We start from the raw sequence: 23,324 nt of genomic DNA, 5'->3' as shown, positions 1-23,324 counted from the left end.
AGGCCTTGGAAGAAAGCCTAGAGGCAGCCAAAGCAAGTCTTCAGCCCTAAAACAGGCTCTGGCATTGCTTCAGGTGACAGAGGTGGATTGAGCTTATGGGAAATGTTATTATTCCAAAGAGGGCTTTCTTGTCAAAAGGTGGAGATTACGAAGGCTGTTGGTTGTCCAGAATAGATCTGCCAAGTTAGTCTGTTGCATTTTAAGTTTTGGGATTATACACCAACTACACCACCGCTGCCTGCATCAACGATAGCAAATCTCTCGATAACCTTTTTGACCAAGTCTACCTCTGGACCAGGGACCTCGACAACGTTCCGCTCCTTCTCCAACAGCCCGACAAACTCAGGTGGAAGCACGTCTCGATCAAAGTCAAAACTGGGCTGTCCTCGTAGAGCTTGCACAACTGCTTCAGAAAATTTAGCGGGGTGGGCTGTGGATAACATGATTTGTAGTGGTATTGTTGATCTGAAGCTGTGTTGAGAAGAGGCGTCGCAATCAGGATTAGAGGACACACTCTTTGGAAGCGATGGCCTTGCCAGCGGCAAGGCCAACTGCGGTATGTGGGTCCGCGATATATGACGGTGACGCTTCGAAATGAGAACGAATCGTTTGGAGAGTCTATGGAAGCTCCATCATTACGCATATTCTGCGGGAACCACGCACCTCCTCGTCAGATATTCTGGTGGCGCGGAAATCGCGGCGAGCTGTTTCCAAGATGTCAACAGGGATTGCGACCCTTCCATCGGTCCTCATGGTACTCATCCAACTCGCTAGCGTGGCAGAGCTTGCCACCATTCTAGCATTCTCGTCGTCGCCTTGTGCGTTCTCGTATGCAAGGTACCACAAAAGCCTCTCGAAATTGCTCGACACAAGGATGTCCATAGCAGGCGATAGCGTCTCCCTGACTCCGCTTTGCTTGCCATCTGACACCGGCAATTCCGAGTCGGCTTTTTCATACCTGCCTGAGTTCCAGAACCTGGCAAGAATGTCGTTCGCGTTTGTTGCGACGACAAGATTCCCCATTGGCAGACCCATCCGCTTGGCGTAATAACCCGCCAGAATGTCACCAAAGTTGCCTGTGGGGACAACAAATTGTACGTCTGCTGAGGTATCGGGCAAGTGTGGCTGGATGTGGAAGTAGGCCAGGAAGTAGTAGACTGTCTGTGCTAAAATGCGTGCCCAGTTGATGGAGTTGACTGCACCAAGGCGGTGTGTTGCGTTGAATTCGGCATCGCCAAAAAGCGTTTTTACGATATCCTTGGGAAAGGTCAGAGGGCGGGTAAGGTATAAGAAGGATAGCACTGACTTGGCAGTCGTCGAATGTGCCTTGAACGGCAATAGTGTGCACATTAGCATCGGTGACAGTTGCCATTTGTGCTTCTTGGATGGGAGACACTCGGCCTTTTGGATAGAGGATGAATATCGAGATGTTGGCTTTATTTCGCAGACCATAGATTGCGGCACTGGCCAGGGAATCAGTACATGCAGGATGGCATTAGACGCTTTAACGTACCTTCCCGTGTCTCCGCTCGTTGCACCGACCACAGTTAGCTTCTCCGGCGTTTCCCCAGCTGCTTTCTTCGCATTCCGACGGAGTAAGAAGAATTCAAAGAGGTTCCCAAGTAATTGCAGGGCCACATCCTTGAACGCAAAGGTTGGCCCATGGAAGAGCTCCAGCACGAATCGTCGGTCGTCAAGCTTCACCAGGGGGGTAATATCGGGATGGCGGAATGTGGAGTACGACTTGACGACAAGGGCACGAAGATCGGGCTCGGAAACCTCATCGCGGGAGATAAACAAAGATAGAATTGCGACTGACAAGTCGACGAAGGAATACGACTTCCACTCCGTTTGCCAGTTGGGCGGCAGAGTTGGAATAGATTCAGGAATATATAGGCCACCATCGGGCGCCAGACCCGTGAGGACCGTCTGTTAAAGGCCAAGTTGAGCGTATGAGAGTGGAATGCAAGCTGTTGACCTCTTCGAACGAGAGCTTGGGGCCACCGCCGCGAGTAGAAAAATACTTCATTGACGTTGACTCGAAAGCTGGAAATCAAGTCCGAAATTGATGCGCCGATTAGCTCCGAAAACGTCGAATTTCAGGAGTTGTTATAAGGGTATTCTACAGTAAAGAGTTGGTATTGAGTGTCTGTGGATCAATTTCCTCGGTATAACTATCCAAAATTGAAGAGAAGGAAGAATAAATCGTGACACCGTGCAAATAGGCGGCTACGCAATTGGGGGGTTCCTGAGTAGAATAAGGGAAAAGTTGGACAGAAACGAGCCGTGCGAACCTTGGTTTGGTTTTGTATCCAGGTGCCAACCTCAAGACAATCCGTTTGCAATCGGAGCCAGATGGCCATGGCAAAACTCAACATGACCTCGACCAGCAGCATTTCGTGGGGCACTAGATCAGACACTGCCGTTCGTGTGGCAGAAAGCGCCTCAGATGTCCTATAGCACATTTTCGCAGCATACTGAGCGTGCGTGATTTCGTGCCGAGCATCTATTGACGAGCTTCAGTCGAGTTCAACTTCAACTTTCAATCGCACCCTCGAGTTTCTGGAAGTGGTTTGACATCTCGGACAGGTTCCCGGCTAGCGACTTGGTTTTGTTTCATTTCCCGTCGGGTTATGGATACAGCCAGACCGCTTACCATTTGATAACGCGACAACTTTGTCTTCGCACTTTGTTGTCCAGCCGAAGCGACTATTCGGAAGGCTGTGAAGGCCGGGAACGTCGCGTCAGGACAGTTTACTTTGGAACTCTGGTGTTCCTTGGTAAGCTGATACTGATTCGAAGATATCGGACTGCTCACCCCGTTATATACCCTGTAACGAGGGCCCTTCAGAGCGGCATACCGAACAGATCAAGCAATACACACCGTTTGACGCTTTTGTGAAGCAGTCCCATCTTGTTGCAAACATCCTGTAATTCACGAGGGCTAGATGGAGTTCGTTGACTGGTTGCCCTCGCGAGCTCCGTATGGAAGTTATTCAGGACCGCATTAAAATTGATGGCCTTTTCGACTAAGCTGAATGTAACAGCGGCTTGCTCCCCGGAAATCTAGCGAGGTATTCAGCTAAATCCGAATCCAACGTCGATTCTTTACGGCCATATAGGATCTGAGCACATGGACCTTCTCCTGATAGGATCGTGACGACCTTGAATCAGAGAGAGGTAGTATGGCCGTGCAGAACACTATCCATTCTTGAGTAAGCCCGAGCGGAAGAGTTTGTTGGAGAGCGTACTGGTGATTCGTGCCGACAAATTTGAGATACAGGTTCGTAGATTCAACAGTAGTTCAAGATATTCCTACTCGTCGGCATATTAGATTCGGACAAGGTGGTCAACAAGCGTGTTTGACCCTGTGCATGAGGTTCCATCTGACCAACGTGACTTTCTCACAACAAAACAGACCGTGGCACTCACCGTGGTTTTATAGGTGGCAGAGCGCCTTGCAAGTCGACGCTATGGAGTTGTGTTGAAATAGCATCGAAGCTCTGGAGCAATTGCACGGTAGACTGGCCCAAGGTTTTGGCAGCCGTTTTAAGGTCTGGCTCAAGATCGGAGAGGCAATGTGCGACGTCGAGATACGACATGGGTTTCCGTCTGGAAGACATTGTAGTGGTGACTTCAACGCGGCGAGAATAGAGGTGGTTTTATAAGTCCGTCATTGACCGAAAATCCGGTGTAGCAAGTTGAAAATTGCGCAGTCCGGACTGTTGATTTTTTTCAGGTTGCGTGTCGATCGCAGCTGAGGCTGAGAGCAAGCGAGTATATATGTAGGCGCCGCGCAGTCACCAAGGCAGCGCTTCCCAGCTGGTCCACGTCCGTCATTCCTAAGATCACCTTCGAGGACACAGCCATCATACCGGGGGAATCAATGTAGATCGGCGGATTGATTTATGCATCTGGGACCTGTCGAAACCAAGAGTCATCTCGACTCACTTGAACCTCGAAGCTATCCACGAGGGTATTCACGTAGTAACCCGTGGGCCGAACAGCTCGGAGGGCGCTTGAGGGTTGTGGGGGAAGACAATCCAAAACCAACAGTAGACACTGCTGCAACTACATCTAAGCCCCCGACTATGGTCCTTGAACGAGCAGATAGCTTACAGCGTTGACATACATAAAGCTGTAAGACACTGTTTCCCTGCCAGCATCTTTTGACGCGTCTTGTAATTCGAAGTGCTCTGTATTGTCTTCCTCTCGTATCATCCCTTTTCGTGGATAGCTGCCAGGCTTATGCCATAAACACAGGCCATGTCGTTGGGCGCGCGTTCTTCAAGTCTATCAAAGCATTGGGTCCATCAACTTGAAGGCAAAAGGGTCCACCCTCGAGAAGCAGACTGGGTGTTGTGCCAACTCGCAATGACGTTCGGTAATCGGACAGGAATTGATAGCGATGCAGCCAAGGTGTTGTTTTCACCGTCCCGCAGAGATTCCTTTAGCGGGAGTCAAGGGTTTGCGAGGGGCAAATGCTGGAGAACAAGGATCGTGACATCATCGCCAGGACTTCTTGAAGACATGATCATATTCAATAAATAGAGGGCCAGGTTGTCCGCGTTATGGTCCAAACCAGATCGTAAAATGGCAACGACTTCCTCGCTGGACGCCAAATCGAAAACTCCATCGGAGCCGCAAACAAGTAGCTTGTCTGTATCAAACTCGAAGACCCCAACGTCTGGCGTGGCAGTGATGTAAGGCGGAGAGCGATATCCATAAAAGTATGAATCGTATTGGGCGCTCAGGGGAACTTTGCCACTGTCGACGTCCAAAGCAGATAGAATATTGACGTAGTGCCGGTGCTTCCATCCGTTGAAGCCACGCGGAAGCTTGTAATATCCATCGCCAAATCCTTAGAGAAATCAGAGCGAGACGGGAGTCAAGGGCGTCACATACCGCGAGTGCTCATCAATTTCCCGAAGAGACGGCCACCAACAATAACGTCATCCTCCCCTGGATGCTCTTCGTTGAGCCGTGCTTGTTCAAGAGAGGTTTTGGCGTTCAAATCTACAGTCTCCTGGTGGTTTCCTGCAGCCTTATCAAACACAATAGCACGACAATCACCAGCATTTGCAAAATGAACCATTCGGTTCTTGAGGTCAACGTCAAGCACTAGTGCCGTGCATCCAGAACGTAAAAGTCGAGCGGATTGATTTGCGCTTGATTTTTGTCCCAGTAGAGAGGTTATGAACGGATGTTGTGCCTCAAAATTCTGGAGCAGTCTTTGATCCTGCTCCTCGAATATCCGTACGTTATCGTTGGGGCGAGCAGCAAGCAGGGCTTCCGGTAATATGCGACTGATATGGTCGGCGGTACGCGGTCCACCATGTCCTGGTAAGCGTTAACGCTATCATACATCTTGATATGGTGCAATACCATCATAAACACCCAATAGTAAGCGGGATTCATCGGAAGAAGAGGAGATGGAAAACCGGTCTTCGATAGGTCGACTTGTGGGCTGAAACTGAACCACAGAAATACGGGTTCCACAAAGAGTTTGAATCTCTTGCTGGAATATTCCAGGCATCTGGAAATCTTGATTCCGTAAGGAGTGCAAAGTGTCGTGCAAGCCTCCGCAAGGAGTGGACGAACAGTCACAGATCACATGACCAAACATGGCTCCTTCCTCCGTCCGTGTTCCTCAGATTGACCTTGCCACAATTCTTACGGAAACCAATCCGTATATCGACCTCCGCACTCAAGCTTTTGATATCTCTTCGCGTAACTTCCTCAAGGCAGTATCGGACTACAAAACGCGTGAAATTGCCACATTAGTTGACCGGCGAACAAGACACGCATCAGAGGTCAAGCGCACGGTGGAGAAGATCGGCCACGTTGAAGCTGAGACAAAGGAGTACAAGATTGAGGAACTCAAACTAGCGGCTGGTATCTTACCTGGGCATGTTGGCTGGTCCTCAATCTGACGAGTTATTTAGACCTTCAACGGGAGCAAGAAGAACGCAAAGAGGCCGAGCTTTCCGTAGCAGACTACAGAAGGCAGTTGGCAACCTTGGAAGACAAGTGCGCCGCGATCGAGGCGCAAATTGAACAATATCGTGCCATTAAAGAAAACCTAGAGCGAAGTACGTGGTCTTATTGTTATTCCGAGCTCCATCATGACCAGGTCGATAGTCAAGAAGAACGAGAACGATAACTTGCTTGCCTCCGCTGCAGGTGTATCATCTCAAACACTCCAAGTTGAGGAACGCCTGGGATGTGTTGTCGAGGGCTGTGGGAATGACCAACTGGTTATTCACATGCTGCGAATTGATCCCGATAACCCAGACAGGGAATTTTCACTGGACCTTGACCTTTCGACCGACTTGTATCAAGGTATGGCCTCAAATCTGGCGCTTCGTCTGTTTTAATGGGCTATCGGACAGCCAAAGCTACCCCCTCGCTACCCCCATTAAACGCGCTACTCTCCCAACTTCGCAAAAGTGGAGACCTCGTTGCATTCATCCGCAACATCCGTTTAGCGTTTTCAGAGTTGGTATCTGACACTAGGTCGTAATTTGTAATCTGTGATCCTGGGCTTGGTGAAAATGCTATAGCGATACCGCCGCGTTCTATAAAGACGTTGTTTACATTGTACAATGTGTAGCCAAATACAATTTGAATCGCAGTCGAAAAGTCTGAATCGTCACGTGTGACCGCGTCTTCGCTTGTCTTCACCTCAACTCGAGGATCATCATACTGCTGCGAGCAGTAACGAGCGTCGGTAAAGGTCCAAGCCTTGTGGATGCACGCTCTGCATCAAGAAATACTTCCCCCCAGCGGAGTGCAGTTCGCGGTCACACTTCGTCTGACTCCTTCACCACTCCAATCAACTTCGACTCGACACACACTCTGCAATCTTGTGGTTGCGCGCTCGAACTTCCTCCGCATATTCAATGTCGTAGAAGAGGAGATAGAGAAGGATGACGGGGAAGATGTAGATATGGATGGCCAGGCAAAAGTGAGTTGTGAATGCAGGGCAGAAACGACGTGTCTCTAATTGTACTGCGCTTTCCTAGCCTCGGTCCACTATGACCCGAATATATTTCGTCAGAGAGCACTCACTCCATGGCATCGTCACCGGAATGGAGGCCATACAAATTATGGCCTCCAATGAAGACAAGCTGGACCGACTTTTAATATCCTTCAAGGATGCCAAGGTAATTGTTTGTCTTGTGAAGGATGTCTTTAGACTCACCATCACAAGATAGCCCTCATGGAATGGTCGGAAATCGTCCACGACCTTATTACTGTGTCAATCCACACATATGAACGAGCGCCACAACTCGTAGGCATTCGACTCTTTACCCAATGTCAGCTCATCGAATCTATCAGATCTCAATGGACTCCTCCGCATTTCAGGCTCAACTGCGTGTTGACCCAGGCTCGCGCTGTGCAGCGCTTCTCCTCCCTAAAGACGCCATCGCAATCCTGCCGTTTTACCAAACCCAAGCAGATCTCGAAGGCTTGGATGACCAAGCAAGGGATATGCCCTACGCCCCAAGTTATATTCTCGAACTTCCGAGCGGCGTTGAAGAGAATATGCGCAACGTGATCGACTTCGTATTTCTTCCCGGTTTCAATAATCCAACAATGGCCGTCTTGTACCAAACACAGCAAACATGGACTGGGTTCGTGGCAGAATCTATGTTTCCGTTACATTTACATGATACCTTGTGTTAGACGACTCAAAGAATTCAAGGACACTACAAAGCTGACTATCTTCACGATGGATGTCGTTGGACAACACTACCCAATCATCACCTCTGTCAGCGGCCTCCCTCATGACTGCATCCATCTCGTTCCGTGCCCTGCTTCAGTTGGCGGAGTAGTTATCCTCACCAGCAATGCTCTGATTTATGTCGACCAATCGTCTCGACGTATCGGGCTTGCTATGAATGGTTGGGCTGGCCGAATATCGGAGCTTTCGATGCTCCCGCTCTCATCAGAAGAGCAGTCCCGCGACATCACCCTTGAGGGTGCGAGGCTTGTCTTCGCAGACGAGAAAATATTGTTCTTAATTCTGAAAAATGGAATGATTCACCCGATCGAAATCGTTTCCGCCGGTAAAACAGTCTCTAAACTTGTCTTCGCCTCGTCATTGGGTCAGAGCACCATCCCTGACGCTGTCCGAAAGCTTCCCAATGGCCTGGTTTTCGTCGGCAGCACTGCCGGTCCATCGGTGCTCCTCAAGTTCCTCCAAATGGAAGAGGAATTCGAGGAGCCTGCTCAAGAAGATGATGTCCCAATGCATACTTTTGACGACGACGAGGGTGCTTTCATTTTTCTCTGTTTTTGACTCTGTTGACCGTCATTGTCAGATATCTATGGACCAGTCAAGAAAGACAACAAGCTCACGAATGGACACTCAGCAACGAAGAAGACGCGAATAATCCACCAACTTGTCCTGTGTGACACGTTGGACACGTATGCCTCTATCGCAGATATGACTTTTGCTGTGGCCTGGAATGGAGTGAGTATCCGTAGTATGATGTTGACTATGTCTAACTTGATTGTAGGATCGTGCGGTGCCTGAACTGGTCGCTGCAACGGGAAGCGGGGTCGTTGGCGGATTCACCCTGTTCCAGGTTTGCTCTGTGTCTTTTACTTGCCTTTCATTCACTCTTCTTAGCGAGATCTTCCCGTTGTAGTGAAACGCAAGTTACACGCCCTAGGTGGTACGCGGGGTATCTGGTCGCTTCCTATCCGCGCTATAACCAAGTCTGCTGGGGATAACGGGGACCCTCAAAGCCAAAATGACACACTCCTCATCAGTACAGACGCCACCCCCACACCAGGATTATCTCGGGTAAGGAGGTTTTCAAGAGATTTCGTGGACTTCATGTTGTCCATTGTAGCTCGCTCATCGGGGTCCAAAAGGCGACATCACAATCTCTGTGCGAATACCGGGTTTGACCATCGGCGTCGGCTCGTTCTTCCAGAGATCTGCGATCTTGCATGTTACTACCAACTCAATTCGCGTATTAGAACCGGGTTTGCAAGCATTTCAGCCATGATTTCCAAGTAACTGAATATGTACAGACGGCACTGAAAGGCAAAACATCCAAGACAAGGATGGCAGTATGCCCCGTGCCAAGATTCGGTCCTGCAGCATATCTGATCCATATGTTATTGTTATTCGGGAGGACGACTCGATAGGGATGTTCATCGACACGGACCGAGGCAAAATTCGCAGGAAAGACATGTCACCAATGGGCGACAAGGTCGGTTTCATTTCATTCCAGTTTGAAGTCGAGTTAAATTTTACCTAGTCGTCGAGATACTTGACTGGCTGCTTCTTCACCGACACAACTGGACTCTTTGATAGTTGTTTCGAGAGTGCAATGCCACCGAACAGCGCAGTCAGTGTCGACAAAGGGGTCCTGCCAAAAAGCAAGTGGCTTTTACTTGTTCGGCCTTCGGGTGTTGTTGAGGTTTGGCTTCTGATTCTACTGAGCTTCATCTTCTTGATATCTTGTTCTAGATCTGGACATTACCCAAGCTAACACTGGCTTTCTCGACCCCGGGGTTGGCCAGCCTACAGAACGTCGTCACAGACTCGCACCAGCCACCAACTCCGTCACCTCCGGAGGATCCTCCTCGAAAGCCCCAAGACTTGGACATTGAACAAGTCACAATTGCACCTTTGGGCGAATCACATCCGAAACCACATCTTTTTGTAAGCCACTTACGCGTATGCGCGAGTATTCTAACTTGATCACCAGATCTTCCTCCGTTGTGGACATCTTGCAGCTTACCAGATTGTTCCAGATGGCACAGCGGAAGAACCCCCAACGATAACGCGCTCATCGACTCTCAACCTGAAATTTGTTAAAGTTCTGGCGCGGTCTTTCGAAATTCAACGACCAGACGAGAACGACAAGAGCATTATCGCTGAACAGAAGCGGATCTCGCGGCAATTTGTCCCATTTGTGACTGGTCGCTCCAAAGGAACCACACTCTCGGGCGTGTTCTTCACTGGAGATAAGCCAAATTGGATTTTGGCGACGGACAAAGGCTCAGTCAAGATGCATTCGTCGGGGCATGCGGTCGTCTATTCTTTCACCCAATGCACGTTATGGGACTCAACTACTGATTTTTTGGTGTACTCTGACGAGGTAGGTAGTCTTTTCCATGACGATTGCAACTGAGCGATGCGCAGGGACCTAGTTTGCTCGAATGGATCCCCGACATAAACCTCGATACTGCTTTGCCTTCAAAGTCGATTCCTCGAGGACGATCATACTCACACGTAGCGTTCGACTCATCGACGTCGTTGATTGTCGCAGCATCATCACTTTCTTCCAAGTTCACATCTTTCGACGAGGACAACGTCAGAATATGGGAATCTGATGGTGAGATAGCAATATTGATGCTATCACCAGCTTACTCATTAGATGTTAGCACCAAATATTACAGATCCTCTTGGAGAGTGCTCCTGCCTGGAGCTCATATCACCGGATTTATGGATTTCTATGGACGGGTGAGCAGAATACTCCGCACCCTGCTACTCAACAGTTTTGCTAGTTTTGAATTTGCGACCAATGAGTTTATCACGGCGCTGGCCATTGTGAACCTTGAGACATCTAGTACCGAGTCTGGGAACAAGGAATTCATCGCGGTCGGAACGACAATCAACCGCGGAGAAGATCTTGCGGCCAAAGGCACCGTAGGCAACAACTCGGCGTCGTTTCTTCTCTTGCTGAACGTTGAACAACAGACGTACATTTTCGAGATTGTGGAGGTCGTTCCAGACCCGACATTGGCTCCCAAAAGGTGGTATAAACTGCGTTTGCGGTTCAAGGATGATGTCAAGGGACCAGTTACCGCACTCTGTGGATTCAATGGTTACCTCGTCTCATCAATGGGCCAGAAGGTACGATCCTTTATGCTCGAATTCGAGCCCTGTAACGTGCATTGTAGATTTTCGTGCGTGCCTTTGATGATGACCGACTTGTTGGCGTGGCTTTCCTCGACGTTGGTGTCTATGTAACCTCGCTGCAAACGATGAAGAATCTGCTCTTGATCGGCGATGCTGTTAAGAGTGTGATGTTTGTCGCCTTCCAGGTGCGCAAACAATACTGTACTAAGTCGATTTTACTCATCGTGCGCAGGAGGACCCATATAAACTGGTCATCCTTGCACGTGACCTTGCGCGCGTTTGCGTCACCCGAGGCGACTTCTTCTTCGCGGAGGGCGAGGCATCGATGCTCACCTGCGACGAAGAAGGGGTGATCCGGATGTACGAGTACAATCCGCATGGTGGGCTCTTCTCGTTGATTGTGTTCTCGTTGATTGTGTCAGAACTGACTTGATGTAGATCCCAACTCACGTGATGGTCGACATCTGCTGTTACGAACTGAGTTCCATGGGCAGTGCGAGTACCGCGCGTCTCTGACGATCGCACGGAGGGTGAAAGAGGAGCCTATTCCGCAAGCCAAGCTTATTTGTGGTACATAATTCACTCTTTTTTTACCCCGCTTTGTCATCTGTTTCCAGGCTCAACGGATGGGTCCTTGAAGTGCCTAACGCCCGTGGACGACGCAACAGCCAAACGTCTGCAGCTACTGCAGGGCCAGCTTACGCGAAATATGCAGCATTTCGCTGGTCTGAATCCCAAGGCTTTCCGGTGGGTTGTTTGCCTGGCCATATTGTCGCACTAACGACTTGTAGAATCGTGCGCAATGACTTTGTCTCCAAGCCCTTGTCCAAGGGCATACTAGACGGAAACCTACTTGCACAATACGAAGCACTTCCGCTGCCTCGACAAGTTGAGATGACGAATCCGATCGGGACAAAAAGGGAAGAAGTGTTGCGGGATTGGATGAGTTTGGTGGGACCGTGGTGAAACTAATATGAAGCTACAGTTCACAAGTAGGTGTAAAAAGTACTCGTAGAATGAAGTTGGTTGTAATAATAGATGCACGATTGCCAATGTTGACCAAGAAGAGGCTGGAAACTACTGGACGAAAAAACGAGACCATGGCGAAGCTGTATTTCCACCAACTTTCTTCGGGCTGGACTCCCTCGACTGCTTCGCCACTACTCGGGCGAGATGCTTGACGGCAAAGTTTTGGATCGGCTTCGTGGTAATGTTTGTGCGGCATTTCGGGCACGTGTACTACGGGTGATAGATAAGGGGTGGTCTTGAATGAAGTTCGGGGCTTACCGTGGGTTGTGGCATTTGGATAGCATAACCGGGGATGTGGGCGTAGGGGTGCTGCTGGTTGACGTTGTAGTTGGGATAGGTGGCCCGGTGGCGGGTAAGCGCGGCTTGGAACCAGTCTTCAAGGTCCTTCTGGCAGAACGTATGCCCACACTCGGCTAGGCTGGAGAGCGATGAGCAAAGATTTGTTCATGAAGCAGACAACACACATGAAAGGAGACCACATTTTGCAACTGCATATCTCGCATGAAACACCGTCGTCCAGTTCGCTTGACTGTTGTAATAAGTCAGTGCGATCCAATGGTAATGTTGGGTTCGACATACACACTGCGTCAGCAACTTGTTCTCTTGTTCTAGACGCAGGTTGTCCCTTTCCAGTTGCTTCAGACGCTCTTGCATTCTGGCCATCTTCGCACCACCGGGTGGAGCTGCCGCCTTGGGAGGAGGGGGTACCTCATCTTCGTCGGACGATATTTCGATTATATCCAGCTGCGTGGTAGGGCGGTGGTTTTCCTTCCGAGCCTGTGCCACCTGCCCGGCTGTCTTCTTGGTGGTGGTGGTAGTAGTGCGGCTAGTTGTACGCTTATTAGCGACGGTCTTAGAGGAATTGTCGTCCAGTGTGATGACTTCTGTGTCCTGGCGGGCAGTTTTGCGTGTAGCAGGCATGATGAGGGGACGGTCGAAAGCAATAGATTTTGTCTTTTGATCCAACGTCACGTGGGCGCATTCTTATTTTGTACCAATCTCCTTTCTCGACTACATCTCGGTCCTCTGTTCAGAGATGCGACAGTCTGAGCGCAATGTCTCAACTGCATATAAGCTCTTGCCCATCCAATCTCCCTCATCACCCTCCGTAATTCCGGTCTGTCAGCTTGATTGGAAACCCGAAAAACGCCTTCGAGTGGCCTGGGACCCAAATCTCCACCGCAAGCATGTCCTGCGCCATGTATGAGCCCAAATTCTAACAGAGGAAAAGCACACCGACGGTGATTATGACCACTGCCGCGCATTTGAATGATTCAACCGGGCTCAGTGACGCCGGGTCCTTCACCCGCGCCTGACCATACCAAGCCAAGCAGTCATCGCGTTGCAGTACTTCTGCCTCCCCCAGCTCAACACATCGCTTCGCTACTCGATCGCCCATGTCCATTTCGACTTGTCGGGTTATCGTTACTTTAACAGCAACATCGTGTGGTGTCTTTGCAAGTTGCAGATGGAACGGTATCGCTTCATCCACCGAGAAGACTCCGATAGACGGCAAAAATAGCTGTTGGTAAGTATCAAGGGCTGCCAAAGGGAACGTCCACGAGAAAACATACATCACACAAGGAACCTGTTGCTTCGCAAATGAGCTTCGTCGCCTGGGGCTGTCTTTGACTCCAGGAAACTCACGCGCGATTGGTGGCAGCGCGATTGAGGAACTGGGCTGGTATCGGATCTCCACAGCAACCCTACATACCAGTCGAGTCAAACGCGGCGACAGGTTTACGCCACGCACATATCGCTTTTCGTCAACCACGGAGTCTTGCGATGCCTGCATGACATCGTTGTCACTGTCAGACGATAGGTGCAGCACGCATACTGTGTAGAATTGAAAGCGATGCGGAAACTTGGCGGCCGTGGCTGCATTGTCCCATCGACATGGCGGAAGAGGCTTGGTATATTGTAGGAGAACTTGAGCTCGTTTGGGCACTGGCCCAGGCGCGGATCTGCCCAATAGAGCGTCCGGGTTATGTCGAGAACCGATAATGATGCTGGAAGAGGCAGCGTCTCTATCGTTCCCTCCAACTTCCCCTCAATATAGTTTTCAACGATCGCCTGTTTTCACTTACTTTGAGGACCACAGACTTTACAGTGTCGCCGCGCCCCAAGCTGACAGAACCGCTGAAGGCTACATTAGCCGCAAACGACGCGTTTTCCGCAAAAATGCCGTTGTTCAGTGGAGCTTCTTGGTTGTACAGCAATAGAGTCGTGTCCCCCATGGATTTCACAAATATCCCATTCCGCCTGCGATGATCAGGAGACCGAGAAGCCAACAAAGTGCGCTCTGTTGGATGTGGGCTGGGCGAGTATGGCGGGGTCATGGTTTGTGGCGAGTAAGCTGGTGGGTTCGACATGTCGACTAATATCTTCTCTTGTGTGGGCCTTGCTGGCAGGCTGCTATACAGAATTATATACTGCCCCAGCTGCGATGACTCAGAAAACTTGTCGTTTCCGGCTGGCGCCAATCAATCACATAATCTACGCCCCAAGACAAGCTTGTAGCGTCACCAACCACCGATCGTTTATTTGTCTTTGAGATGATTCCCTGCGAGGAATAGGACTGGTTTGCGGACACCAAACAAATGCTGAGGCCTCTGAGGATAGGCGCTGTAATTTGAACAAGAATCCTATCGGCAGCACGCTCACGAGAAACCGCGCTGGTTTATCGTTACCGAACGAGCCCTTACCTCAAATACCTAGCGAGCTTACATCAGCACTGCGCAGGAAGTATTATTATGAACAGTGTGGGGACGTTGATGACAGTGAGACACCGACACAACGATTTTATCCATCTAAAGGGACTTCGCTGACAGACCGCAGGCATACCATGCCTCCAATGATAATAATAATAATAATAATGAGCTTGTGAAACTCCCACGAGCCGATCGCCGGTAAGCTGTTTTTTTGTGCCGCCGCCGCAAAGCACAAACCACGTCACGGTAGTAGGCGTGAACGCTATATAGTATTGATAAGAGGTCATACTAGTATCATGTGGCAGTCACGATCTCAACTCTGAGATCATCAGGCCATTCTGCAGCATCGACACCATTTCCCCTCGTACCAACATTGAAGCCTGACTGCACTCCTTGTCCGCCGTCTGCGGTCTCTTCCCATTCCGCTATCGGCTTGACCGTCCGTACCTTAACCCCGATCGCACTTGACTGCCGGTCCTCCAACCAGTCAGAGCGGATAATCCGCCCTGGCGCATTCCTCATAAGCATCTGAATGCATCGAAAGCTAAGACCAGGGAGATTTTCTTCAGGCGCAAAAGTCGGAAAATCGTGCAGCTTCCGGAGTTCTTCCCAGACGCCTTTCGGGTATTGGCCACATGATCGCGCGAGCCAGACATTGAAGTAGTTCAGGGCTAGCAGCGGTAACTCACCATTGAAACCTCTATCTGGACACACACCGACATCGACGACATAGGAACCTCCGTTTTCGTTTCGTTCAAGGAGGGCTTGAAGGACACCACTGGCGCCAGATAGACCTGCGCAGTAATCCGCTGTAGGAAATAGAGAAACGACCGCCTCGCCATCACACATTCCCATGGCCTGTGATTCAATATTATACGCTGGATCTTACTGAACAACTTGCGCACCTCTGCAAAACCCATCGCAATACCCGTGCTGGTGTCGCTGATTTGCTGCCAACCGGGTCGATTCTGGCACAAGTCAGTCAGGGGCTAGCACCGGTGTTCAAGTAAGCCTTGCCGCCAGTGGCCCATTCCAGCCGTGACAGTTCACGCGAGCATATACGATGCCGCGTTCGCGCCCCGACTGTTTGATAAGTTCCAGAACCGCGTCCTTGCCGAAACCATATTTTTCAAGAACCAGCGGCCGATATCCAACAACCACGACATCGGCATCGAGTATCAGTGCCTTGAGTTTCTCGCGATGCTCTTGAATTCGGAGATCGAGTTCGCTGGGTATTCAATAAGAAGAGGAAAGTTGACATCGACGGAAACAAACCTGTTCCATTTCCCCTTATTTTAAAAGAGAGTTTAGTAAGCATAGATGGAACGAGAGGAAACATTGAACCCAGTTCAACTCTGCGTGCAATGCACTATAATCACACAGATGGCCCGCGGTCACGCGCATGACGCTCGCCCCGTATTCGGCCAAGCTGCGCGTGAGGGAAGGGGCAGCAATAACCCACGTAAGATCCACGACTTTCAGACCGGCCAACGGTCGCTGCGGGGAAGACGGGAACGACGGCGCCTCGGGCCACCAGCCGGGCCGCTGCGACGGATCAGTGATCCGGTGGACTTGAAACAAGCCGACATGGGCGTTCGCTTTGCCCTACAGCATTTGAGAATGAATATGCGACAGGGAAAGCTTGTAGATACCTGGTCACTATCGAGAAATTGTTGGACGGTGGAGGCGACAGCGGCGGCTTGTTTGAATTTATGGACTAGCAGTTCCTTGTGATCATCGACACCGGCATCAACATCCAATGCGAAAGATTGTACTAACTTCAAGGTCCCCTGCGTTGTAGAGGCTTACAACATCCGCCACCATCTTCGTCGCATCCACGCCTTTCTTGTCGCTCTCAAGCGGTAATCCAAGGGCAGTCAGTGTTATGTCTGGGTTCATCCCACCTGCAAAAAAAATATCAGTGCTTAACCTCAAGTTTCGCAAACCTAGACGAGGGACACACCATGAATTTGAATATACCGCCCGTCTTTCGCTCGATACAAATTGGTCGCCGCCCGCCGGTGGTCAGAGCCTAGCGCGCCATGGTAATCCTTGTTTTTGATGAACTGTGGTCATCAACATCATCTCGTTCAAGTTCACGCTTAGCCAGCCTGCTTACGGGGTCTGTACCGGGAGGAAGCAGTGCATTTGCTCCCTCGGGGTCCACGCGCGTCAAGAGCGCCGCCATGAACAGCAAATTCGCACGGTCGCTACAGCGCCTGGGGCGTCAAAAACGCATCGCAGAGACTCGGAATCCACCACACACGTGTTGATATGGACCGCACCGGTGTTGACATGGTACTTCTTCTCGACCAGCGCGTTCACGAGCGTAGCCTCCAATGCTTTGAGAGCGGCCACCGCCTCAGAGAAGCGCCAGGGCATGGGGATGGATGGCTCATCGTTTCCGTGAAAAATGACGTTTTTGGCAAGCTGGCGAAGAGACGATGGGAGGTCGGAGTGAAGTGGGTTGTTCAAGATGCCATCATTCAGAATCTAGTCATGAGGAATGAGAAATGCCAGGTTAAGAGCGACAACCATACGCGAGAGGCCTCAGTGGGCACCGAATACGAGTTCACCATGGTCGCTGTTAAGTTGGTGTTAACACAACCTAAAAATAAGACGGCGATCTAACTTTCTGTGCGTGTTGGAGGGAACAGTGTATTCACTCAAGCTTATTAGTAGAAGAAATATTTTACTGAACAGATCCTTTCTTTTTCACGCCCACCTGCGGGGTGTGAAGCCGACAGGCCCCTGTCGACTGTTACGTTGTGTCCGTTTATGTAGCTCGACTCGTCTGGATGCCATGGCTGCATGAGAAAGTGGTGGCGGCACCAGTCAACGAAGTTGACATACTAGTAGTACCAGATGCGAGGAATAACGCGACCTGCCTTTGCGACACCGTATCGAGCCAACGGGTTCAGCTGCCCGATTTTGGCCTCTGCCGCCGACAGGTCGCTTGTTACATACGTTGTACATGTTGAGACGCCAGGCAACATTATCGAGTCATGTTTCCGACAGAACAATGATTTCTGGGGGAGCCCGACCGCGTTTTGGCAGTGGTCGGATTGGCCGATTAATTATTACATGGTCGTCTGAACTCTCTGAATCTGTTCCAATATAAGGTGATTTTTTGGCTGGAAGACGGTAGACACACCCGATGTTGTCTCGTCCTCAGATTCGTCGCTTTCTGACGTTGAATACTCCCCATTTTTATCTTCAAAAACTCCGAGGCCCAAATTCTACCAGCAATCGTTCGTTAACTTTTTGGAAGCGAGTGAATCCAACAGACTTGCCATCTCTATCACTGCTTCGTCGTCATCCACGTTCTCGATATCCACACTGTTGGGATCTTCTGCAGCCCTTTGCGCGACGAGAGCATTCGAGGCCCCCATTTCCGGTAAGAATGCTTGGACACGGGCCAGAACTGCGCAGTGTATGAACAAATGTGCGACAATTACCATGAAGCTCACGATTTTGGAGGTGCTCGTTGTTGCCCGTCCCTAGCTCCAAAGTGCGAGGAGAGCCCAGAATGTTGGCTTGATTGGCCGGCCGGTTGAAGCATTCAGTCTTTCGAGCGCATTTTCTGTAGAAAGTCTGTTGATCATGGGCTATAGGCTCTATGAAGGACGAACGAATTCGCTGAAGACGAGCATCGTCATCTTCTATTTCGAGGATTTGGTGGTTGTGTTCAGAAGACATTCTGTAGGGTCACGCCAAGAACTGTCAATGAACTGTCATGAGCTTACATAATGAGGATACCTCCGAGTCTTCGCAGTCATTGCGCTGTCTCGACGACCACTCATTCGCTCGACTAGGCCACTAGATCATTGCTATAGTGGAGTGTTTCTCCCTCTTTTCTACACTGATGTGTCCGTCAAGTGGCTCGCGACGATACTGTGCGAGGAACGGGATTGTATGGGCTCTTTGAAGTCGGTGCGTCCGTGGTCTACCCTCCGCAGACTTCTCTCCTTCGCTAACCACAGTCTGTGGTGCAGAGGCGACGGGTGAATTTGCGATTGTTTGAATCCACCTGTGTATCCCAAATGCCATTCCGTCCGTGTTCCAACGATGAAACACGCACGCCGCTTTTCTTGCGCAGCCCGCTTACAGAGAACTCGACGCTGGAAGCATTCAAGGCGGGAGATACAACTGGCCGACTTTTCTTGGAATGAAGGTGTGTCTGATGTGGCGCTAGGCTAGAACGGTCAACACTGACCTCTATTGTCCTTCACAGCTTTCCAACCTGTAGGCTATGGGTGTCGCCCTTACTAGTAGGACAGATATCTGCTAATAAAAAAAGACTTCGGGGCGAACAGACGAGACGGGAATACCCAGCAAACTTGGATGGCAGTGGGTCGCGACAAGTAAAGGTGTGGCCATCGTTGGCCCTTGCTCTCGCATCTTCCGCCTGTCTTTTCCTCCATAGACCACGCGTCTAAAAAACGGACAGCATTGGTGGACCAGCGGCTTGTTGCGATTTTTTTTTCGAAAAATTTAAAACAGCTAGAGATGAGAGATGTGACTGGCTGTGGACGAGACAGAGGGAGAACATGGCATCCAAAGTGGTCAGGATTTCTCTGTCTCGTCTCTATCGATTCTGATATCCCTTTTGATGTAGAGCAGCAAGCCAGGGTCTTCATTGGTTTTGACTACCAATAGTCTTTTGAGTCGGTCATTTCAAAGGCCTAGGAGGAGGGTGACTTTCGTGCGGCCGGGTATGTTTGGATCGCTTTCCTACACAAATCCGCTACTGACGTCGGTCTTGCTTTCGTAGATTCACTGGTACTGAACGCAATCAAAAAACAGGTGTTTGGTCTTTATTTCGACGGACGCGTTGGTTGACCTTTTAATGCTCCAGTTTGTTCCTCGATCTTGACGACGTCGGTACTGGATTCGAGCGAAGCGACTGATAGCAGCTAGCCAACTTTTCGACGAAGGTTAGTAACCATAGTCGACTCTTTTCATTTTCTGATTTTTACTCAGCTTCAACTGCTATAACCAAATTCCTTTATTCCGTTCGCTGTTCTCGTCATACGCATTTTTTTTCGTTTGGCCCTGACAGAAAATTGTACTGTATAATGCATCGATGTATGTGTTCCCGTGTGGTTTGTATTACCGCAGTTCTCCATACAAATTAAACTTAAGATTTACAGAACGTGACTCTGCTTCCTCAAACACGACGAAAATTTGCTTGCTTTTGTCTCCCACTTGGCTTTGAGATGGAATTGAATCCAACATTCTTGAAGGTGATTTTCCTCTGTTTCGTGGTGGGTGAGCTGGGTGCTAAGATGTCTCCAGGCCAAAGCTGCCTTTGAGCATCATCTTGCCACTGTCGACCTCAAGAAGGCGCCGCCAGAGGGTCTTACTTCGCTCGTCTGCAAGTTTGGCCTAACGACGGACGTGCGCGAAGCGCTTGCAAAAGTTGTCCAGACCCACGGGTGCACCATGTCCGTATATGAACTGGACGAAGAACAGACGAAGAAGGTTGACGCTCGGCGCAAAGGGGTGCGTGACTCGCATCCATGCACTGTCTGTTCTTGCTGACGAAACCATGGCCAGCGTCTAACTCATACATTTTTCACTGTGACCGCTGCCGCCCAGCAGGCATACCGCGCCGCGAACCCTGGTGCAGAAAATATGGTGCTGCCCCGGCAAAAACCCGGGCGCCCGCGCAATCCGGTCAGACCCAAGAAGAGCCCTGGGCAGCGGAAATTGCAGCTTGTTCAGCCTGCGAAGAAGCCGAAAATGGAAGCGGAGGGGAAGTCAAGCGAGAATGAGGAGGATGTCATTGACGACGAAGATGATAGCAGTAAGTAGGTTTCGATAACCAGCGGGGTACCTTGAGATGACTAACGGTTGTCTAGCCGAAGAAGAGGAAAGCATAGTGGAAACGGTGAAATCGACGTGGGCCAAGCAGCAGCAGCAACCCCGCTTGCCGACGGGACGCCTAATTGTGCCCGGCCCCAGCAGCAACAAGAACCAGTCCTCGAAGAATCAGCCGTATATGCACAGTCCCGTATTTGGCGATATGACCTCCCCTACTCCGGCGCCGCGTTATCACAAACAAGTCGACCGCAATGCGATGCTTCTCGAGGATACGGACAACGAAAGTGTTTCGGGGGGCCTTATTGGCAGCTACAATATTGCTGCGAGCGACTTCGACAGGTGCATGTACGAGCTTGCCGGCCTGGTAGAGCTTTGCCCGGCGGAGAGCCGGAGCAAGAAGCAGAGGGAAATCAAGGAGGGCGTAAAGCGCGCGGTGAGGAACATGGATCGGATGCGCACCAGCGAGGGAAGTTACCGGAAGCGCAAGCGGGACGAGTGGGAGGATGATGTGCAGCTAACCTGGAGCAGTGGCAAAGGGAAGGAGAAAGTGCGCCAAGTTTCCGTGTTTGGCTCGCCGGTTAGCAACACGCGCCGCACATAGTTGGATGTCGAGCAAGAGCAACAAACAAGTGTCAAGAATGTACTTAGCTGTAACCAGCGACAAAAGTGATTTAGATTCAATGAACAGATGACAAGACCCAGATGTTTCTCGATTTCAGTAGACATAGTCCTAACAAACACTCAAGCTCAGCAGAAGAAATCTTTACTGAACAAATCCATTGTTTCACGCCCACCTGCCAGGCACTACGGGATGCGAAGCCGACAGGCCCCCGTCGACAGCTACGTTTTGTCCGTTGATGTAGCTCGACTCGTCTGGATGGTTGCATGAGAAAGTGGTCGCACCAGTCAACCAAGTTAACATACCAGATGCGAGGAATAATGCGACCTGCGCGATTTCCTCTGCAACGCCGTATCGAGCCAACGGGTTCAGCTGCCCGATTTTGGCGTCTGCCCCGCGTTTCCTCGCGAAGTCGAAAGTCTCGACAGTCATGCCCGTCTCGATGAGCCCCGGGCAAATAGAGTTGACGCGAATGTTAGTCTTTTGCAGCTGGTACACGGAGGTCTTTGCGATCGAGTTAACACTGTTCAGAAGTGTGAGTTGATCGCAGCTGGCAAGCATTGGATCGCATACGCCGCTTTGCTCGCGCTATCTGGGGCCGGGGTTAGTGCGACTGTCAGGACGGTTGCGGAGCCTTACAGTCGATAGGCCCAGCACCAGAGCGAATTCCGGCAACTACGTCAATCGATGAAAAGAGCAAAAGTTGGAGCACCGTTCCACAAACCCGAGGCGGTCAATATGATGCTCCCTCCGCTGCCGGTCTTCCCCCGGGAGGCGTTGACGACCTTCATCGCAGCAGAGGCATGTTTGACAGCAAGAAAAGTCCTACATTGCATTAATACAACTTCGGGATCGTGGAATGCGCTCACGAGAGTGTGTTAACTCGCATCACCCGCATAAATTCCTCCGATGTGGTGGACTCCAAGGCAGTGGCAGTAGCGACGCCAGCCTACACGGCATTATTCTCTGGGGCAGAACGTAGATTAAGAACACACACACATTGGCAAAGAACACGTCCAGCCTTCCCTCCTCTTTCAACGCGCGTTGGCAGAGCCCAGAGATGAGCGCCTCGTCTGCGGCATCCCCTTGTTGAACAGTCGCTTTGACGTCTGGATATTGCGTCTGGATCGTCTCCTGCAGATTGGCCAAGTGGGTGCCGTCAAAGTCGAGCAGATACAGATGCTAGAGCACAATTATCCAATAACCGGGTGTTCCGGGCAACGTGAGCTTACCTTGGCTCCTTCGTGGGCATACAGCAGCGCACTGGCCCGTCCAATACCTACAGCCTCAGCATCTGACAGAGCACTCAAACCCTTCGCCAACCTTTTAACGAACCGACACCAGTAACAATGCACACTTTGTCCTGTAACCTTCTGCCTCGAGGACTATTTGCCAGATGCGACTGTATCTTCGCAAGTCGCTCCTTCGTCGCCTCGTAGTACGCCTGCCCATCGGTTCCAGCTGCACGGGTCCGGCTATAAGACGACATGCTGGTTCCCGGAGAAGAGATGAATGCCGATGCACGTGATACGGGGAAATCATTTTCCTCATAAATTTTGACAGAAAGGTGCGCATGCCAATCCTGTGCATTGTGCAATACCCATAGGAACATTCGCGTGGGCATGTTCCCATGAGCATTATCCTGTAGGATAGAAAAATCAAACCTGTAGTATATAATATTTCTCCTGTAGCATAAATGAAGCCTAATATAGCCTATAGGATTATTTTCTCTACAGGTGTCTTTCAGATTCTTTCCTGACCTTTTCTATCCTGTAGAGTGGTTGCATTATAGCCCTGCAGAATAATTATCTTGCAGGTTAGTATATACTATAATACCCTACAGGACAAACAAGTCTGTTATCCTGCAGGAACAAGTACCAGTTGTCCTATAGGGTACCTAAAGTTGGGTCTCTGTTTATCATACAAAAGAAGTCTAAGTATCTTATAGGAAAAAGCAACCTGTCCTATAGGAAACTCTAAAGGAAAATATCCTGTAGGATAATTTTAGATATTAATTTGGTGAAAAAGACTAGGAGCAGAATAAAAGAAAGATCACTAAAGAACTTCACCATGTAGAATCCAACTAATCAAGAAAGCTGAAGAAAGGAGCCAAATTGTTGGAATATATCCCAAATATATTTAGTTCTTTCCTACTGAGAGCACATACTTATTATAGTTTACAAGTCATTTTGATTGCTTAAGCCTTCCAAGAGGAATCTATACTTTCTTCCAGGAGAATCTAACCTATAGG

General features: G+C 50.1%; 8 protein-coding genes across 8 annotated transcripts; 3 read left to right on the top strand and 5 right to left on the bottom strand.

Moving 5' to 3' along the window:
• Positions 1–212: 212 nt before the first annotated feature.
• Positions 213–2,029, bottom strand: MIND_01188200 (Tryptophan synthase beta subunit-like PLP-dependent enzyme; the record flags this gene model as incomplete). The annotated part of the gene is made up of 6 exons (XM_037368393.1): positions 213–465; positions 515–618; positions 664–1,257; positions 1,307–1,463; positions 1,514–1,929; positions 1,979–2,029. The coding sequence occupies 6 exons, from the start codon at positions 2,027–2,029 to the stop codon at positions 213–215; spliced, it is 1,575 nt and encodes a 524-aa protein (XP_037215319.1).
• A 2,431-nt stretch (positions 2,030–4,460) lies between these two features.
• On the bottom strand, positions 4,461–5,536 carry MIND_01188100 (PPM-type phosphatase domain-containing protein; the record flags this gene model as incomplete). Its single annotated transcript, XM_037368392.1, has 3 exons — positions 4,461–4,861; positions 4,906–5,340; positions 5,386–5,536. The coding sequence occupies 3 exons, from the start codon at positions 5,534–5,536 to the stop codon at positions 4,461–4,463; spliced, it is 987 nt and encodes a 328-aa protein (XP_037215318.1).
• An 88-nt stretch (positions 5,537–5,624) lies between these two features.
• Positions 5,625–11,854, top strand: MIND_01188000 (Cleavage and polyadenylation specific protein; the record flags this gene model as incomplete). The annotated part of the gene is made up of 26 exons (XM_037368391.1): positions 5,625–5,895; positions 5,946–6,092; positions 6,142–6,342; positions 6,393–6,502; positions 6,737–6,967; positions 7,026–7,166; positions 7,214–7,294; positions 7,342–7,637; positions 7,690–8,279; positions 8,328–8,479; positions 8,526–8,594; positions 8,639–8,815; positions 8,865–9,000; positions 9,049–9,230; positions 9,279–9,440; positions 9,491–9,685; positions 9,732–10,124; positions 10,169–10,361; positions 10,411–10,489; positions 10,534–10,675; positions 10,727–10,882; positions 10,930–11,073; positions 11,121–11,268; positions 11,327–11,458; positions 11,506–11,635; positions 11,680–11,854. 26 exons carry the CDS (start codon positions 5,625–5,627, stop codon positions 11,852–11,854), a joined length of 4,833 nt encoding a protein of 1,610 aa, XP_037215317.1.
• Positions 11,855–11,965: 111 nt separating this feature from the next.
• On the bottom strand, positions 11,966–12,853 carry MIND_01187900 (RING-type domain-containing protein; the record flags this gene model as incomplete). Its single annotated transcript, XM_037368390.1, has 4 exons — positions 12,497–12,853; positions 12,382–12,446; positions 12,176–12,335; positions 11,966–12,127 (listed from the first exon to the last, which is right to left on the bottom strand). The coding sequence occupies exons 1-4, from the start codon at positions 12,836–12,838 to the stop codon at positions 11,966–11,968; spliced, it is 729 nt and encodes a 242-aa protein (XP_037215316.1). The 5' UTR covers positions 12,839–12,853.
• Positions 12,854–14,922: 2,069 nt separating this feature from the next.
• On the bottom strand, positions 14,923–17,213 carry MIND_01187800 (Alpha-methylacyl-CoA racemase-1; the record flags this gene model as incomplete). The annotated part of the gene is made up of 12 exons (XM_037368389.1): positions 17,169–17,213; positions 16,895–17,121; positions 16,748–16,838; positions 16,592–16,694; positions 16,408–16,532; positions 16,281–16,355; positions 15,973–16,233; positions 15,904–15,917; positions 15,646–15,856; positions 15,534–15,596; positions 15,345–15,486; positions 14,923–15,299 (listed from the first exon to the last, which is right to left on the bottom strand). The coding sequence occupies exons 1-12, from the start codon at positions 17,205–17,207 to the stop codon at positions 14,923–14,925; spliced, it is 1,728 nt and encodes a 575-aa protein (XP_037215315.1). The 5' UTR covers positions 17,208–17,213.
• Positions 17,214–18,387: 1,174 nt separating this feature from the next.
• MIND_01187700 (uncharacterized protein) lies at positions 18,388–18,800 on the top strand (the record flags this gene model as incomplete). The annotated part of the gene is made up of 2 exons (XM_037368388.1): positions 18,388–18,561; positions 18,612–18,800. Exons 1-2 carry the CDS (start codon positions 18,544–18,546, stop codon positions 18,798–18,800), a joined length of 207 nt encoding a protein of 68 aa, XP_037215314.1. The 5' UTR covers positions 18,388–18,543.
• A 906-nt stretch (positions 18,801–19,706) lies between these two features.
• On the top strand, positions 19,707–21,055 carry MIND_01187600 (uncharacterized protein; the record flags this gene model as incomplete). The annotated part of the gene is made up of 5 exons (XM_037368387.1): positions 19,707–19,733; positions 19,782–19,874; positions 19,927–20,133; positions 20,188–20,437; positions 20,493–21,055. 5 exons carry the CDS (start codon positions 19,707–19,709, stop codon positions 21,053–21,055), a joined length of 1,140 nt encoding a protein of 379 aa, XP_037215313.1.
• A 183-nt stretch (positions 21,056–21,238) lies between these two features.
• Positions 21,239–22,685, bottom strand: MIND_01187500 (uncharacterized protein; the record flags this gene model as incomplete). The annotated part of the gene is made up of 9 exons (XM_037368386.1): positions 21,239–21,327; positions 21,379–21,596; positions 21,647–21,665; positions 21,713–21,748; positions 21,798–21,898; positions 21,943–22,022; positions 22,073–22,255; positions 22,306–22,352; positions 22,397–22,685. 9 exons carry the CDS (start codon positions 22,683–22,685, stop codon positions 21,239–21,241), a joined length of 1,062 nt encoding a protein of 353 aa, XP_037215312.1.
• Positions 22,686–23,324: the final 639 nt, after the last annotated feature.

This window comes from Mycena indigotica, assembly GCF_014461135.1.
Source record: "Mycena indigotica strain 171206Taipei chromosome Unknown Mind.scaff0011, whole genome shotgun sequence".
Lineage (NCBI taxonomy): Eukaryota > Fungi > Basidiomycota > Agaricomycetes > Agaricales > Mycenaceae > Mycena > Mycena indigotica.
This window is presented reverse-complemented; position numbering and strand designations above follow the sequence as displayed.